This window comes from Schistocerca gregaria, chromosome 8 (assembly GCF_023897955.1).
Source record: "Schistocerca gregaria isolate iqSchGreg1 chromosome 8, iqSchGreg1.2, whole genome shotgun sequence".
Taxonomy (NCBI): domain Eukaryota; kingdom Metazoa; phylum Arthropoda; class Insecta; order Orthoptera; family Acrididae; genus Schistocerca; species Schistocerca gregaria.
In genome coordinates this window covers 215300395-215320062 of record NC_064927.1, presented here as the reverse complement: position 1 = coordinate 215320062, position 19668 = coordinate 215300395, and the positions used below count along the sequence as shown (strand labels likewise).

Genomic DNA, 19668 nt, shown 5'->3' with positions numbered 1-19668 from the left:
TAGCAAACCAATTTGCGGAGTTGTCTCATATTTGGTAGTGTAATAGTTTGTAGTTCCGGCAATCGCCACAGAAGCGTTGTATTGCGTTGTTTTGTTTTGTCAGATGGCAGTCGCTAGATAGTCAGTGTTTTGTTCTTATTTGCACCTAGTTACTCGAGTAAACATGGCTGGTGCAAGGCTTACATTCGATGAAAGGAAGTCAGTTTTGAAGTGGTACTTTAAGTACGAAAACATTAAAGAGGTTCAACGGCAATCGCGAAATGAGTATCAAACAGAGCCACCGACACGTTTAACAATTCGTCGCATTGGAGAAAAATTTGAAGCCGAAGGCTGTGTTAAAGATGTACACAAACAACCATCTGGACGACCTGTAACAGTAACAAGTCCAGCTAACTCCCATCGTGTGTTACAACAATTCACTCGCTCACCACAGAAGTCTGTGAGACAGTGTGCCCGTGAAACTGGAGTGAGTCGCTCAAGTGTTCGGCGAATTTTGAAAACAGCAAAGTGGAAGTGCTACATCCTACGACTGCTGCACGCAATGAACGAGGACGACCCAGATCGTAGAATGGAGTACTGCGAGTGGTTTACTAACATGGTGCGCAACGATGAAGAGTTTGCAGAGATGATTGTGTGGTCTGATGAGGCACAGTTCAAATTCAATGGTACAGTAAATCGCCACAGTTGCATCTACTGGGCCGCCGAAAAGCCGAACGTCCATGTAGACAAAGCCATGAATTTGCCAGGAATAAATGTGTGGCGTGGATTGTCTTACCGGGGCTTGATAGGGCCATTGTTCTTTGGTGGCACAGTTACCAGTGAGGTGTACCTTCAGAAGCTTCAGACATCCATTTTGCCTGCCATCCGAGACTTGTATGGGGACGGAAGAGTTTACTTTCAACAAGATGGTTCCCCAGCCCATACCAAAATCGTGTTAGGGCGTATGTCGACGAAAATCTAGCAGGAAGATGGATAGGCCGTAGAGGCGCAGTGGAGTATCCACCACGTTCCCCAGACCGACAAAAGCCACGCATATTGGATGAACTTCTAGAATCCATCGTTCATTCATGTGCAAAATATCCAACTGAACACGCTGCAGTCAGTAGTTCGTGCTGCAGTTCGACGGCATCGTTTGTGTGTGGATATTAATGGTGACCATTTCGAACACCTACAGTGATATCTTTAAGTTGGACTTTAAGCTACACTTTCACAAAAAATGAGACAACTCCGCCAATTAGTTTGCAAGTTATGGACTTTTAAACAGTGGATACATTTTTGGGCCCCTCTGTATACTCGTCAGTTAATACTAAGCAGAAATCCAATACGCATTTGGATCGCACCTCCTTGACTACAGTGTAGAAAGGCAAACAGTAGCCCGCTGCATCCACTTTCAGTAAGTTGCCACAAAAATTAGAAAATCTTAGCAGTAATTCTCGCACTTTCAAGTCTAAATTGATGAACTTATTCATCGTTCACTTCCTCTGTTCTGTAGGAAAGTGCCTGAAAAAACTGAAGAAAGTTCGTGTGTTATTCTATTGATTACGTTTTACAACGTTCAATTTGTCTTTTGCCACTGAATGGACCACATCATCTTGTTGGACGCTTTGATATTGTGTTGTGCTCGTTAGCTATGATAGAAATATCTTGTGTTGTATCATGTAAGACATGAGAGCTTTTTATTTTTGTTCTTTCCTGGATGATGGTTTAAGACCGAAACGGATCGGAATAAAAACGAAATTAAAAACAGCACTGAGTCACGAGTTTTATACAATATATTTCGACTGTCACCTGTCACAAAAAAGCATGAGTTTCGATCAGGTGGACTAGTCTAGGGGGAGTCTACTACTGGCCAGCCCAAGGGCCTGATTTGAATCCAATGGATTTTTTCCCTTGTATACATATAGAATCCTTAGTTCATTCAGCGATGATGTTCTGAGACAGCGTATCCAAAATGGATTCAACCACTTTCAGAACATGCCGGGAATTTTCCACAAAATACTACTAAGTAGGGAATTCAGGCCCCGGGAATGAATGAAAGTAGTAATGTCTGTAAATATAAATGTGTATGGTAAATGGATCACTTTTGTATCACAAATAACATAGCTTTTCATACTCAGCTAAAGAAGGATTTTTGAATCCATGTTTTTGTGTATTGCTTGTAATGTTTGGATGACAAGAATAAATCCTTAAAGATCTGACACATCTTTTTATATACCCTGTATGTATAGGAGGGGAAGGGTCGTTGACGAACAAATTAATTCAGTATCAATTTCTGGAAAGTTAGAAGGTTTAAAAGGTATTGTCTAGCAGCAAGTCCAACGAGAGGTATCTGTCTCGAAATCTCAGAATTACACTATGTGATCAAAAGTATCCGGAAACCCCCTAAAACATACGTTTTTCATAGTAGGTGCATTGTGCTGCCACCTGCTGCCAGGTACTCCATATCAGCCACCTCAGTAGACATCGTGAGAGAGCAGAATGGAGCGTTCCGCGGAACTCACGGATTTCGAACGTGGTCAGGTGATTAGGTGTCACTTGTGTCATACGTTTGTACACGAGATTTCCACACTCATAAACATCCCTAGGTCCACTGTTTCCGATGTGATAGTGAAGCGGAAACGTGAAGGTGCAGGTAAGGCACATCAAACGTACGACCTCGTCTGTTGACTGACAGAGACCGCCGACAATTGAAGAGGGTCGTAATGTCTAATACGCAGCCATCTATCCAGAACATCGCATAGGATTACCAAACTGCATCAGGATCCACTGCAAGTACTATGACAGTCAGGCGGGAGGTGAGAAAACTTGGATTTCTTGGCAGAGTGGCTGATCATAAGCCAAACATCTCCCCGGTAAACGCCAAATGACGCTTCGCACGGTGTAAGGAGCGTAAATATTGGACGACTGAACAGTGGAAAAACGTTGCGTGGAGTGACGAGTTACGGTACACAATGTGACGATCCGATGGCAGGGTGTGGGTGTGGCGAATGTCCGGTGAACGTCATCTACCAGTGTGTGTAGTGCCAACAGTAAAATCGGAGGCGGTGGCGTTATGGTGAGGTCGTGATCGTGTTTTTCGTGGAGGGGGCTTGCACCCCTTGTTGTTTTGAGTGGCACTATCAAAGCACAGGCCTACATTGATGTTTTAAGCACCTTCTTGCTTCCCACTGTTGAAGAGTAATTCGGGGTGGCGATTGCATCTTTCAACACGATCGGAACACCTGTTCATAATGCACGGCCTGTGGCGGAGTGGTTACACGGCAATAACACCCCTATAATAGACTGGCCTATACAGAGTCCTGACCTGAATCCTGTAGAACCTCTTTGGGATGTTTTGGAACGCCGACTTCGTGACAGGCCTCACCGACCGACATCGATACCTCTCCTCAGTTCCGTACTCCGCGAAGAATGGGCTACCATTCCCCAAGAAACGTAGCACCTCACTGAACGTATGCCTGCGAGAGTGGAAGCATTCATCAGGGCTAAGGGTGGGCCAACACCATACTGAATTCCAGCATTACCGATGGAAGGCGCCACGAACTTGTTAGTCATTTTCAGCCAGGTGTCCGGGTACTTTTCATCACATAGTGTATATCGCGGTTTCTAAAAGCTCCAAGTAGCATTGTACCTCAACTTCAAAGTATTTTTTTCTGTTGCCACCAGCTAAAGTCAAAACCTACTAAAAAGTGAATACAGATTGTATTTCGATATGTCTAAATGTTATCTTCCTAATAGCATAGTACTTGTAATATGTATAAATCATTTAGACTGCGTTGTCTCAGTGATGCGTAGATTCGCCAGGAATGACATGTGGTTTGGATTCCACATTAAATTGCGGGTCCACTTTCCCCGGCACGATTACACGGATAAGTTAGGAACATGCAAGTCGCTGATGTAGCATCCAACTGAAAGCCTTCCATCAGGCCACTGAGCCACGTGAAATTATTATTATTAACCCTCCGGCCACCACGTAATGTGATGAGTCGCGGGCGTCCGACAACTTGTAGGCTACCCGTAATTTCACTGTCCTTCAACCACTTCCCGTGGATGCTCACGACATTAGCACGCAAACTGTCTATCAACTTCGCCGATTCCTAGGCGCTCGTTCCCAAGCACCGGGCAATAACAGTGTGCTCTTCGTCTAACAAGGAACCCCTTGAGTGCGAGGTCGCAAAAGGCCAGTGATGTTTACGGCATTCGACGCCCCACATTTTGCCTACCATTCGACCACAGTATTGGGCGCTAAAAAGCAACAGTAGGCGGGTTGGAGGTTTCTGATGGTGAGCGCAGCGTGAGGTTACAGAGCGAACTGCTGAGTCGACGAGTAACTCACAACAGTGTTACAGTGCTAGTGGTATTAACACAAAGCAGAGCAGTGGAAACAATAAACAAACATCGCATTGCGCCTACAACAGCAATTGCCGAAGTTGGTATTTCGTCAGTAAGAAACCCAAAGAATTTCGCAGACTGAGATAGAAGTGGCAGATGAAATTAACATTTCTGCAAGATGAGTCAGCGGAATATGTGGTATCATATATGCTCGACTGTGCGAACAATGTACATGAGCCGCACAGTGATGAAACTGCTTAACAAGTGAAAATGATATTGAAACATATAGTTCATCATCCCTGTTGGACAGCGAGCCAGAAATCCTGTCTCCAGTGAAACGTTATGAAGGACAATAGTTTACCCAGAAGCATGTACTAAACATAATTACGTACATGGATGGTCATCCGCAGCATGGCAAAAAAAAAAAAAACCCATTGTGAACAGATTTCGAATAAATCTGCCGCAATATGGCAGTGTAGTGCATTATAAAAACTACGGACATCCAAGGGAGAACAAGGTGCACTTATTACAAATACTGCAGTTTTGTTGTTTGCACGTTTCACGGATACTCGATACAATTTACAGGACGTGCACGATACTGACCTACTACGTTGCGCACATTAAATTCCGCGCGACATAGATTACAGTGATTTCAAGGGACGCAGTGGATGGTTGCACAACTTCAAACAGTGCTACAGAACTGGAAGAGCTGGGTGTTGTGTGTTGTCCTTAGGTTTAAGTAGTTCTAAGTTCTAGGGGACTGATGACCATAGATGTTAAGTCCCATAGTGCTCAGAGCCATTTGAACAATTTTTGAAGAACTGGAAGACGTAAGATAACGAAATTTCAAACAAGGTATGAACTTGTCTATTCACAGCAAATTGCCGAACCAGTCCGATAATTTGTAGAGAAGATAAACAAACATATCCAATCGTTCAGTAATACATTTGTTTTCTGCTCAGATTTTTTTTCAACTAAAAAAAAAACGGCTCTGAGCACTATGGGACTCAACTGCTGTGGACATCAGTCCCCTAGAACTTAGAACTACTTAAACCTAACTAACCTAAGGACATCACACACATCCATGCCCGAGACAGGATTCGAACCTGCGACCGTAGCAGTCGCACGGTTCCGGACTGCGCGCCTAGAACCGCGAGACCACCGCGTCCGGCTTTTCAACTCAGCCCAGTCAGGTTTTGAAGAAGAAAATCATGAAAGGAACGCTGGAAATTAGAGGTACCAAAAGGGTTGTATCAATATCAACTAACATAAAGGCCTTAACGCTTTCGTAGTCAATTATGCCGACTGTTAATCTTGATGGTGTCCGCCCACGGTAGCTGTGTAGCGTTCGGTCAGAGGGTTAGCTGCCCTCTGTAATAAAAAAAAAAAGCTCAGTTAATGGACCAACCACGAACTGAATCGGGTGTCTTCCGACATCCGCCGCGAGCAGATACAACGAACGAATACGAACAAAATGAGATTACATACAAAACAAAAAGTGGTCAGCGCGACGATGTGTCACACCTAACGGCCCGGGTTCGATTCCCGGCTGGATCGGATATTTTCTCCACTCAGGGACTGGGTGTTGTGTTGTCCTTATCATAATCTGAAGAAGAAAATCATGAAAGGAACGCTGGAAATTAGAGGTACCAAAAGGGTTGTATCAAGATCAACTAACATAAAGGCCTTAACGCTTTCGTAGTCAATTATGCCGACTGTTAATCTTGATGGTGTCCGCCCACGGTAGCTGTGTAGTGTTCGGTCAGAGGGTTAGCTGCCCTCTGTAATAAAAAAAAAAGCTCAGTTAATGGACCAACCACGAACTGAATCGGGTGTCTTCCGACATCCGCCCCGAGCAGATACAACGAACGAATACGAACAAAATGAGATTACAAACAAAACAAAAAGTGGCCAGCGCGACGATGTGTCACACCTAACGGCCCGGGTTCGATTCCCGGCTGGATCGGATATTTTCTCCACTCAGGGACTGGGTGTTGTGTTGTCCTTATCATAATCATTTCATACTCATCGACACGCAAGTCACCAAAGGGGCGTCAACTCGAAAGACTTGCACCAGGCGAACGGTCTACCCGACGGGAGGCCCTAGCCACACGGCATTTCCATTTATCTTGATGGTTCATATGCTAGAAAGTTATTTATTTTGCTACGAGAAGTTGGAGGTGCTCTGCCACCTACGATTCTTTCTCGTGTGCGTCATCTTGTAAAGGAAGGAGAGAATATTTACGTCACAGCGAGCAAGAGTCGAAAATAGGGCGTAAGACTACTACAGCTCTGGTATGAGCCTGCGTATGGCCATCAGCTGGTCAAAACATCTTGCTTTTGCATGATTCCTGGTCTGCGTATAAAAATCATACTACTTAATAGCAAATTATCTGGACGTTTGTTTTTTCTCTGCCTAAAAACGTATTATCGCACTATCTGCAACTAGCCGTAAAGGGTAGCCAGTTTTACGATAAGCTTCACGACAGAGTATTTCGCATTCGGTTGGATGCCATTAAATTTCATCAGTTCTCATCCCCCCCGTTATATCAATATGATTCTATATGCATTCTTTAAGACTGGATACCAAAGAGATCGCCTTCGATCTTGACGGTGCGCGCCTTTGTGATCACTGCGGCGCACCATTTTTCATTCGGTGTTCATGGTGCAAGTTAATGGTTTGTTTTGAACATATCTTAAGAGTCGACGATGTCCTTTTTGTGGACTGTCTTACGTACATCCCAAAGAAAGTTGATCTCTGCGCCTCCCAGACACTCATTTTCTCTTGCCCATCTGATGGACATGGTGAGTCATTAGCATTTAATATTTTTCCTGTCATAATTGTTAAGATAATGCTTTCGAGTGGGCCTTACTAAAGACTGAACTTGCTACCTCGTTCTCAAGTGGTTCCTTGTAAGACGTTTATGTCAGCGTATCCGGCCGTTATGACCGAGCGGTTCTAGACGCTTCAGTCCGGAACCGCGCTGATGCTACGGTGGCAGGTTCGAATCCTGGCTCGGGCATGTATGTGTGTGATATCCTTAGGTTAGTTAGGTTTAAGTAGTTCTAAGTCTAGGGAACTGATGACCTCCGATGTTAAGTCCCATAGCGCTTGGAGCCATTACGTACTTCCCCTATCGCATCTCGTGCCTGCAAAGCCTTGGGCAACACTTATAACGATTGGGCTCATCAAGGCGTGGTTGTGTGAATGTGTGTGTGTGTGTGTGTGTGTGTGTGTGTGTGTGTGTGTGTGTGTATGTATGTGTGTGTGTGTGTGTGTGTGTGTGTGTGTGTGTGTGTACGAGTAAAACTTCATTTCTTATCCTTACTGCGGTTGCTGTTTTAAAGGCCAGCAGTGTGTTTCAAGGCTAATAACTTGGATCCATTCTGTTTGGTTTAAAATTGCTGAAACAAGATAAATAATGCTACAAATATTGGGGAACAATGACCATACAGCGTACTGTAACGAGTCGCACGCTAGCTTGAGAGGCAGGAATGTGAGCCGCTGCCGTGGGCTGGTACTGGCCAGTCTGACTGTGCCTTTTAGGTAATTTTCCACAATAGTTTAGGCAAATGCTGGGCTGATCCCCAAATTCCGCCTTAGCAAATACAATACACAAACCGTTAAATTACAATAAAACAAAGAATAAAGTTGGCACGATTCACAGATACATGGGGCGCTTGAGTTCCCCACAACTGTGGCCTCAGGAAGAGCATCTAGCCACTGAGATAAATAATACAACAAAATCTGCAAAATCTGGAAAATCAGCCATACACTAGACGAGATAAACGCTAGGGGAAAGAAGAATTAGGTAAGCTTTTCATGTATGATTACTATCTGTAATTTTTCTTGCGACGTAAGGTGCCTATTCTGCAGATAAATAATGCTTGCACATGGTCGTTAAGCAAGTACTTCACAACAGTGAGCTGTTTCTGAACTGTTTATCATAAGATGCAGAAGCTTGTGTAATGTAATTCAGCTCGCCATATGAAGAATTATCATCCTCGTGTGCAAGCACAGATGAAGGGTTAAGCCTTCACAAATGGCTCAGCGACTGAGTCACATGCTCAACGGCGTGCACACTTCCTCTATGTGAGCATGAGGCCGTAGCGATCAGCGAGACATTTGTGTTTCAAGCGAACACTGTACGTAAACATGGGTAAATGCAAGTACATTACAACGTGGCAAAAAGGGGCAATCTTATTTGGCCACGCCCGTGGCCACTTGGTGGTGAAATTGCTGGATTTGTTGGTGTTTCGCGGTGGACTGTTCAACGTGTTTACAACCAGTGGGCCTCGAAATGCGGCGACAGAACTATGATAGGAAGAAGATCCTGATTCAGGCGGACCGGAGACGCGTTTCATGGTTTGTGAATCAAAATCGCTTCCTAGCTCGACAGGAATTTCTGCAGGCAGTGAATGAAGGTCTTTTCCCACCTGTTTGCGAGAGAAAATGCCGTGAGAACTGTGTTCAATGAGCATTTGGAGTCGGGCACATCGCAAGAGGCGATTGCTGACACAAGCACATAAAGACGACATCAGCAAAGTTCATCGGGCTGGAAGAATTTTTGACTGGTTTTCTGAATACTCCTCCACGCTATGCCTGTAAAATAACCTAACTCAGTCCCCATAGTAAACCTGTGGGACATGTTGGAAGAGTGGGTAAAACGCCGACATCAGCATCCTCGCCATTTGGTAGAATTTCGCTGTCATATCCTCAGCGAGTGGCTCAAATTGATTGGTTGGGTGATTTGAGAAGAGGGGACCAAACAGCGAGGTCATCGGTCCCATCGGATTGGAGAAGGATGAGGAAGGAAGTGCCCTTTCAATGGAACCATTACTGGCTGGGCCCGGTCGTCACACAGAAACACCCTGCGTGTGTCTTCTGTACTGTACGACTGAGTGTTCAGGCGTTTTGTTTTGAGTTTCCTGCCGAGTTTCCATTCGGTATGGTATAAAGGTAGGATCAACAAGCGTTTCTTGTGTTGAACTTTGCAAAAACAAAATCATATGTGGAATGTAGGCCATCCCGGCATTTGCCTGAAGCGATTTAGGGAAATGACGGAAAACCTAAATGAGGATGGCCGGACGCGGGTTTGAACCGTCGTCCTTTTGAATGTGAGTCCAGTGTGCTCAGCAATGCGCCGTCCGCCCCCGGTAGCTGAGTGGTCAGCGCCACATACTGTCAATCCAAAGGGCCCGGGTTCGATTCCCGGCTGGATCGGAGATTTTCTCCTCTTAGGGACTGTGTTGTCCTAATCATCATCATTTCATCCCCATCGACGTGCAAGTCGCCGAAGTGGCGTCAAATCGAAAGACTTGCACGATGCGAACGGCCTACCCGACGGGAGGCCCTCGTCACACGACATTTCATTTTTTTCAGCAATGCGCCACCTCGCTCGACGCTCAAATTGTATGCGATTTATCTACACATACTTGTGGACACTACCTAACCGAATCCAGGCGGTTATCAAGCCCAGGGGCGGAATTACAGAGTATTAAATGCTGCCTGGAATGATTTCTCTAGGGGTCACTAATTTTTTTGTCCAGTAAACTTAGTATCTCGGAACTATTCACGTGGTGATAACAAACTGCGACTACTTTAAAGCGATTGTAAGCACTGGAGACTGAAGTGCAATGGCTGCAGGCGGAAAAAGGTAGTCGTTTCGAAATCCACCGTAATTACGAGAATGCACCTAGAGTACAAAATGTGTGCTTCCTGTTTCAAGACTGGAACAATACGTGTTGAAGACGGATCCCGAAGCACGATCACACGTACACCAAAAGGCGTATGGCATCACTGAATATATTTTCAAGATCGACCACAACAGATCTACTGGTAAAGTCATTTTCTGCCAAAATTCGGACGACACCACGTTCTCCTCAGTCGCAGGATTTACAGTCACTGCTGAATCCATTCAACATTTCAATAGGTCCGTGGTACGAAAATTACAGACACTTCAAATTAGGTATCTCGCTAAGAACAGAAAACGAATCAGAGACTGTCAAGAAACAGTTGCACAACTCTATATGTAAATATTGTTTACTTTTGAATGTTTGTAGGACCTCCAAAAGCGGTGAAAGATATGCTGAGCGACGACGCTTCCTTCCTGAGTTACTGTATGGCGAACAGTAAGAAGGAAGGAAGATTAAGGTTTAATGTACTGTCGACGACAAGGACATTGAAGACTGAGCACAAGCTTGGACTTGGTATGGAAATCGGTCGTTTTCTTTTAAGGAAATTATCACGGAAGTTACCTTAAACTAGTAACGGAAACCACAGAAACCCCTACATCCAGCCTTACCACTGCTCCATATCATTCTATGAAGTATCCGAGAAAAAACGGAGTGATTGCGTGACTGGTAAAGAACCAAGACGATCGAAATATTGAAAGATAAAAATTACTTGCCGTGATCCGAGATAGCACGTTAAGATTGTGCCTTAAAAAGATATTGTCATTCGTGAACAATGCTCTGAATCTAACTACAGCTCTAATCTTCATATAAATTTTCCCTACAAAAACTAATAAATCTAACATCAAATGCGACTCATTAGGGACCTGTTTCTCCCATATTCACTTCTCTGGAGATGCCTCTTCCAGTGCATTTTTGAAGTACCGCGCACTCGTATCATAACATTTTTTTGCAATGTGCAGAATTTGATAACCAGAAAATGCAGCACAAACCTTCAGCATCGATAATAATTTAGATTTTGTTCTTGTTATTGTTGTTATTTTTATTGTATTTTTATTTCTGCAGCCAAAAATCAACCTGAATTGTAAAATGTCTAACGTAGCTTTCAGTGCGTTTCCAGTACTTTATGTAGTATATATAAGGTGACGTGTTATCATTCCCCTTGCTTAGATCGCCCCGTTTTGATAGGAATTTGCTTCTAAGTTACCTACAGTGTTACGAAACGTTTGGTACTTCAATGTAAATAATTCTGAATGGACCGTGGATGACATGCACTGGATGTCCAAAAAAGTAGCTTCTTCGTTCCTTAGTGCGTCAACATTGCATACGGTCGGCTGCTTCTTGTTATGCTACTGTTATACTTAACGGAACGCTATCATTTCATATTGTTTTCACTATGAAATTCCTCCGGTTAAATTTGTGTAATTACAATTCTTCTTGTACTGTAGAGCAGCCAACTACATTTAACGAGCAAAAAGTCCAATTTTAGCAAGTGCTAGACATTATCATCTGATCGTCGAGCTCTAAAGCCATCGTTGATTAATAACACAGGAATTAGGAAGCAAACAGAGGAACACTTTAATGAAACTATTTGCTATAATAACTTCTTCCATAACGTGACAAATGGAGAAGCAATTCAGGGCGGCGAGGAGGGGGGGGGGGGACGTGTGTTTAATAAACCTGCTGAGAGTTTCGGTGATCCGAAGAAGTGCGAAGAACGGGAAGACGGGAAAGGTTTACTGCTGTTACAAGCCTACTGCTGAATTATTCAAGAAAGTCATGGAGTGGAGAGTATACGTATGTTTCAAACAGTATTTGCGATTCTGCTCAAAGAGAAATTAATAGGAAGCCATGTGACTTTTCAGCCGCTCACAGGAAATGTAGGGCCGGTTCGGGAACATTTTCTCACACAAGCAACATTTGGCGCCCTTCCCTTTTCCCTCGTACACTTTCAGCTGTGCTAGTTTTCGTTTCTAATTGTGGTGTGCACTGTATAAAAATCTTGCACTTGGGCTTGCCTCTGACCATGGCACCACAAGGTGCCGCTACTAATTGTGATACTCCTGTATAGAACTCGTATAGTTGTGGTGCCGCTCTCAGCTTGGAGTCTCAAGCTGCGGCTTGTGCCGTTTGGGCCTTAACCGTTTGAATACCAGAGGTTTTTGCCTGAAACCACCAATTTCATAATATTTTTTGAGGAACCAGTGCCTTTGCATGAAAGCACCGATGCTGTTGCAAAACAGATAGGTCTAGTGGTGCAATGAGATACTTCTAAGAGCACTCACTTAGCGTTCAAAGTAACAGACGGCGCGGAGATAGTGCGACTTGATTGTAAGAGATTGTGAAATGAAGCATTTTTTTTACATTTTTTATAGTGATAATACGAGTAGATCACTGGCAGTAAAAGTAGGTATACGTAAAGGTAATGTAACGTAGATGTAGAGACAATACTAACGCTGCTACTCTTATGACTAGTATCGAAACGAAACCACTGCAGAGTATGTACTTTTGATTTAAATTTATTGAATTTAGACCCATTTTGTTTTTTATTTAGGACTATACTTTTTGCAGCCATTATGAATTCACGGAAGTTTCGAGATATGGGACTGCGCCTAGGACAAACGCGAAATTGCTTTCTAACCTGAAAGTAAAAGTTTAAAACAGTTGGTTGTTTACTTTTGCATATTTCTTCTTGTATTCATAGCTAACTATTATGATAAAGGCCAAATTCGCGAAAAATCTTAAAATTAACTTTTTATGTTATTGGGACTCACGGGGTTAAACTGGTCCTGGGAAATCTATTATACGCTTATGAATGTGACACTGTGCTTTGGCCCGCCGACACTTCCACCATCTTCTCGTGAACACATATCAGATTTGTTGCTTTCAGTAAATGGTTTGGTGCAGAGATTGCCCTGTGCCATGGGTGACGAAAACTAGTTCGATGAACAGATGGAATGTTCTGCACTAGCACTTTAAGTTGTAATTTGAACAGTGTGTGCCGATCTTCAATGTATCTAGCTCATTTTAGCCATTTATTAAATTTTCATGTTATTATGTTACGTTTCTCTTCTTATTTTGTTACTCTACTTGCTAGGTCTTGAAAACTGTTCTTGAAAACAGTGTAATCAACTTTTGTAATAATTTCTAATTTTGCAAAGTACTCCACAACCGTTATTAATTCTGACAAATGAAAACTTTTGTTACAACATAAAAAAGCTTTAAAGCTACATATATCCCAGTGTAATAAAGCGGTTTCTGAAATACCATTATGGGAAAATAAGCATTCCCCTAATGCGCTGTCGGAGTATTTTCAACATCTCTAATTAAAATATCTAAACATTCGTTGCTATTCTAATTATTTATTTTACTTATGTTTAATTTATGTTTTGAATTGTTATTTTACGTTTTACATCTATACTTTTGTTTTTTTTAGTTTACCATTTCACATGCATGAATTTTGTTAACTAAAAATAATAAGTAACTCATTATGTGATATAAAATAAGTACAATAACGAAAATCTGTAAATAGATGCTTAAAAATAATGTATTTTTATACCATGCACATAAAATGAAAGAAATTTCTTCAAGTAATATACATGACGGAGAAACCAATATAAAACAAAATTCCGGAGGATTTCAAGTTTTCACAGGTGAATCTCTTAACATCTTGATTTGTATCATGCATATTCCAGTACACTGGTAAGCCTTGGCGATGAAAATTGTTTATGTATTAATGACTGCAGCTTCGTTGTATTGTTTCCAAGTGGAGACTGAAATCATCATTATTCAACAGAAATTTATCTGAAAGTCTTCTCACAAAACTCTGCCAACATCGAAATCTGTATACGTCCAATTGTTATGTAAAATACAAGAAAATGTTGTAACGCATATATGTATAGGCAAAGAAAAAGACAGGCAAAGTACAACTAAGTTACAGTCCACCCGCGCAGAAGTACTGGAGTATGGTACTCCACTGGCGGAACCTAAACTTGATTTCGGCAAGAAGGTGTGATAATAGATTTCAAGACTAACACGAACAAATATCCCTAGTATGGATGATTTCATGTACCTTATGCTATGACAAAAACGTAAACAACACACACTGGTGAGCTGTAGCGGAAAAAAAAAGAAATCAAAAACTACTAAATTAGATCAAAATTCCCGACATTAACTTTTTTTAAACTAGGCTATATACAACCACGTGCACAAAACGTTAAGTGTTACTAACGCTACTTAGAATTCTATAGGAAGTACAAGAATTTAAAAACACTTCTCCTTACGTGAGTGAAACACAAAGAGAATCCACTAGCAAGAACTATATTTAGTGGTTTCGTTTCTGTTCACTCCCCTGACTAGTAATATATGTATTTACAGGTTTCACCCAATAATAGAGACACATATCCTTTCCATATTGCACTGTGAAGTGAGCAGCTTACACAGTTCGTCTTCACTAACACTTCATTTGCCCTAAAAATGCACTAAAACAGACTGTCTAGTGAATAATCGAAAGAATCTTCCATTTACTCGCTTTAAACACTTAGGGAGTAATGTCTCATCTGGTAGTCTTAAAGGCTGATGCAAATTGGAATAGAAAACGAAACTAAGGCATTTTTGTTTCGGGTAGAACTAAATATAATTTCGTATGCGCCAGGAAACGAAATAAAACTACCTATGAGATATACACACACTCCAAAAATACTTCGTATATGAAAGAATCAAGCAGTGATTAAAGCTACTCGAACAGCAGGCATTTTGGATGCGGTATCCAGTTGTAAAACATGATGGTCAGTATTTTATAGCTAATTGTTCCAGTTGTGTATTTATTTTAGGTTATTTTCATAAGAAGGCTACAATAAAAACAAAATTTACCCTATCATATTTTTCCAGTGGTTAGGGTAGATGTTATGGAACTAAATACAAGAAAACGTTTTAAAGCATTTATTTATAGGCAAAGAAAAAGACAGGCAAAATCGACTAAGTTACAGTTCGTCCGCGCAAAAGTGAAGGCGTATGAAACGCCACTGCCGAATTGTTTTCCTTCCGGCCAGTATCCATATCTCTATTCTAGTTTAACAGCGCGACAAATTTAATGTAGTTATAACGAGCGAAATTTGTAGTATAAATCTTATTTTACAAGCGCTGAGTGATTTATGAATGAAATAACGCTGCATCTACAACCTACAGTGTTAAAAATGAATCGAGCGGCACTTTTCTACAATAATTTGTAAGCATTAATTATTGCTCAATAATTGAAATATGGATGCCATACCGTTCGAATCATTTGCAGAGTTCGTATGCAGTTCCATCAGAAATAGTTTAAATCAATGAAACAAAGTGCAGACAGCGTCAGATTGCAAATGCTGGTGGACGATGATCGGATTTTCATCGATGTTTAAAGCACTTTCAAACAAATTAGTTGCAACTGTTAGCTACAGTATCGTCCTCACTGACGGACGCAAAGAGTTTAGTAATTTCGTTATTTGTTTTCGGATTTCAATTTTTCAGTTGCATGGCAACAGCGCTCTGACATGAGTGTGAAATAATATTTCTTATCAGATTTATTGCTGATCAGAAGGGTTAGGAAAGCGTCGTGGATAGAACTGTTCTGATATCACAGTATCTGAACACAAGCTATTCATCTACTGATGCATACTACTAGTTTCTTTTTCATTAACAGTTTTTTAACAGTTTTTATTTTCCTACAAGATTCACATTGAAACCAAAATATAGCACTGTGTGCTACAAGATACAATGAAAAATTTTGAAGAGAAACTTTAATAAACGAGTAGTTCATTAAAATAGCTGTTTTTAAGGTAGATCATGACTGGCTCTTGTACCTCTACTAAAGGTTTATTGTAAGTTCCAAATAATTCTTACTTGAATTTAAACTTGTAGCAAATGTGAATTGTTTAAAATGAAATAATGTCTGTACGAGGGATAGTTCCATCGTTATTCCCATCGGGATCCTTGTCCTTTATTTTGGTAGACCCACGTTGCAACTTGGCGCGCAGTGTCCTTATTGCAGTACGTAAATCGAACATCAACCGTTTTGGATGCGGTATTCAGTTATAAAGCATTATGAGTCACAGCAAATTGTCACAGCTACATATTTATTTTAGGATATTTTCATATAAAAAGCATATGAGATAAAGCGAAATTCGCGCTCTCAGACTTCGCAAAGCGATTCCTCGCATACTAACAATACAAAAATGTCTCTCATAAAATTTCGTCCTGCTCATGTTTCCTGCAGTAAATGGACGTGAAATATTGGTAATCTGGCAGCACTGTAATCAAATGTGCTGCTACTACCTCTGTCAGCATGTAGGTTTAGTGCTGTGCAGTTGCTGCAGGGGATAGTGTTTTGGGTTCGCATGCGAGAGGGCGGGATTTCGGTTCTTGGTTTGGAATTTGTTTTTACTTGCTAAATGTAGGCTGCGTGGTACAGTATCTTGCATCTTAATCGTCATACAGCGATTACAGTCAGTCTTCTACAAAGCTTATTCACTTATGTACTACGAACACAGAAATGGAGATACAATCATTTTCATTGGTTAGCTTTTAAAGGAGCCTTTTGCACGTCGTTGACGCGAATTGTTTCCCGCCGCTGCATCTACTAGATTTCAAACCGATTTTCTATGTACCGTCACCCAGTGCTCCAATCGATTAGTACCAACTATTATTCTTGCCATGTTCACGTGCACTACATTTCGTTAGGAATGTACTATGTAAGTGTCAGATACGTATGGCTTAAGAAAAGATATACAGGAGGATTACAATTAAAGTTTAACTTTCAAAACGCCGTGTAACCAACACTACTGGTGAGAATGTCGTCAAATTGCAACGGAATATTATCGGAGAAGGGGGAAAACGTATGACAGAAGAAAAGAAAAGAAAAGAGACTGAAAGTCGATCAATAGATGGCGCTGTTTGTATCGCAATACGAAATGAAAACACCTGCCATGTGCACGACCCCCTGAAGTTGGTATAAACACGCCGGGTACACGGCTTTTATTCCTTCGCGTCTGCGACGTTCGCCATAACTGTCTTAATGCAGGATCGCGCCGTGCTTGTAAAACTGTATTACAAGAATGATTACTGTGCACACGTCGCTCCACAAAAGTTCCGGACACTGAAGGGTTTGAAAAAAAAAGGCGTTGGTCCGATGATTGCCGTGGGTCTGGAGAAAATGATTCGGAAATTCGAAAAAACGGGTTATTTTGGTGTACAACCTGATATAGGGAGGAAACGAGTTGATTCGACGTCAGTGGAAACAGTGGCCACAGCAATGCAGGAGGAGACGAGTGGTGGTGTGCAAACGTGTAGTGCACGGAGAACTGCCCGAACATTGGACATACCCGTCTGCACGGTGGGTAAAATCCTACGAAACATCCTCCTTTTCTATCCATTCAAAATTACCCATGTGCACGAGTTTTTTCCTGTTGAGCTGCCAGCAACAGGGATCTTTGCTTTGGAATTTCGTGCTCGCATGGAACTGGACGATGACTGGCCGTGGAAGCCTACTTCCAACTAGCAGGATTTGTCAATACTCAGAATTGTCGAATATGGGCAACGAAAACCCACACGAAAATCAACCAGTACCACTTCACCCTGAAAATGTCACTGTGTGGTGCCGGTTTACGGCATCACGTATCATAGGGCCATATCTTTCGAAGAGACAGGTGCTTCCGGTCCTGTTACCTGTACCGTCACTAAGCTATGAGTTGTGGAACACGCTGTTTCTCGATTTCAGCTTGTTGCAGAAAACGGTGGACAGCATACTGAACATGTTTTGCGCCAGTCACACGGAAATTAATAATCCGATTTGTCTTTTCATTGATGCTTTTTTATGGGGTTTTGGCCTTAGGACAATTAAAAACCGATTTTTCCCATCCGACGCTCATCTTACCTCGGTGGACGGGCTTAGGTAACTAACAGTATCACACCTGTACAACCATGCACACTGAGTAGTACATTTTATTTGACGTCAAACGTACACCTTAGACATTGTTGTATGATTCATTCGTCATTTGTAGTCAACCATTATTAAATTATGATGCTTACAGCGCCATTTATTGCTACAGTTTGTAGCTATTTATTTTTCTTTTCCCATACTTTTTCCCCCTTCTCCGACAATATTCCGTACAATTTGACGTCATGCTGACCAGTAGTGGTATTTCTACTGCGGTTTCAAAGTTTAACTTTAATTATAATCACGCTGCTCATTGTCTGGAGTGTGTGCAGTACCAGGTCTGCCGATGAGAGGACAATCTTCAATATTGCTGTGCCCATTTTCATCATGTAACCTGCTTGCCCACCGACTAACTGTACTGCGATCGACAGCAACATCTCCATACACCTTTTTCAATCTCTTGTGGATGTTTCCCACTGTCTCGTTTTCACAGCACATGAATTCTATGACAGCACGTTGCTTCTGACGAACGTCGAATGTAGCAGCCATCTTGAAGAGATGCTGTGACGGCGCCACTCACGGGAACGGGTTGAACTAAGTTTGAAAAGAAGCGGGAAGAATGTATCTACACGCTCGTACTTCTGGTATAAAACTTGGAATGGTGTTGACTGGTCTCATAAACGTGATTGCTAGAGTCACCAGTAGCAAAAAATCGTAAGACAGCCTCTAGTTTTGGACAGGTAGGAACTGCGTTTCTTATTAGCGTATATGCTTTTGATATTTCGTGTTTAGTTAAATTATGCAATTGTCTCGTATGCTAGATGACCCTCCTCGGCAAGCACCCAGCTGATCTCTACGACACACTCAGTCTTTAACCCAGCACGAACTGCTTTTGGTTAACACTTCTTGAAGCTCTTCACTTAAATGGTGTACTACTTCACTGACAGTCTCATCAACAGCTTCCTCGTACACTTCATCAATCTCCTCCATGCTCTACACATCCTCGGACAGTGTTGCACGCACGGTATCCACGCACGAACTAGCTACTGGCTGCCACTAGAACAATTTCACTGGAAGCCGTTACTGTCCTCGTGTGTAGGCCTACTGTCTCGGTTCACGTCCCTGTGTCCAACGGGCTTAAGACAGTGTTCTGTTTTTTTTTATTATTTCGTTTGCTCAATTCATCTCTTCCTATTTCATATGTACTAATCTATGTATACCTAGCTACAATATTCGGTGCCTTCATAACAGTCTGCATTAAGTTAGCTCACCTACAAAAATCACTTAAAAATCTTGAATTCGCATATGCTAAAAATCTCTATAGTACCTTTAAGTATGTCAAAAATAAGTTCTTAATTTTAACTGAGGTCGCATTGCCGTTTTTTTGGCTTAAGAAAAGATATACAGGAGGATTACAATTAAAGTTTAACTTTCAAAACGCCGTGTAACCAACACTACTGGTGAGAATGTCGTCAAATTGCAACGGAATATTATCGGAGAAGGGGGAAAACGTATGACAGAAGAAAAGAAAAGAAAAGAGACTGAAAGTCGATCAATAGATGGCGCTGTTTGTATCGCAATACGAAATGAAAACACCTGCCATGTGCACGACCCCCTGAAGCTGGTATAAACACGCCGGGTACACGGCTTTTATTCCTTCGCGTCTGCGACGTTCGCCATAACTGTCTTAATGCAGGATCGCGCCGTGCTTGTAAAACTGTATTACAAGAATG

General features: G+C 41.9%; 1 protein-coding gene across 2 annotated transcripts in view; it reads right to left on the bottom strand.

The window, feature by feature from the left end:
- Positions 1-15528, bottom strand: part of LOC126284559 (probable basic-leucine zipper transcription factor N) — a 716161-nt gene extending 700633 nt beyond the window's left edge. Inside the window, exon 1 of one of the 2 annotated variants that reach the window (XM_049983561.1) lies at positions 15296-15528. In XM_049983561.1, coding sequence (XP_049839518.1) covers positions 15296-15332 — 37 coding nt within the window. In that variant the 5' untranslated portion in view covers positions 15333-15528. The remainder of the gene's footprint in view (positions 1-15295) is intronic. The other variant, XM_049983562.1, reaches the window with a different exon arrangement.
- Between the last annotated feature and the right edge of the window lie 4140 nt (positions 15529-19668).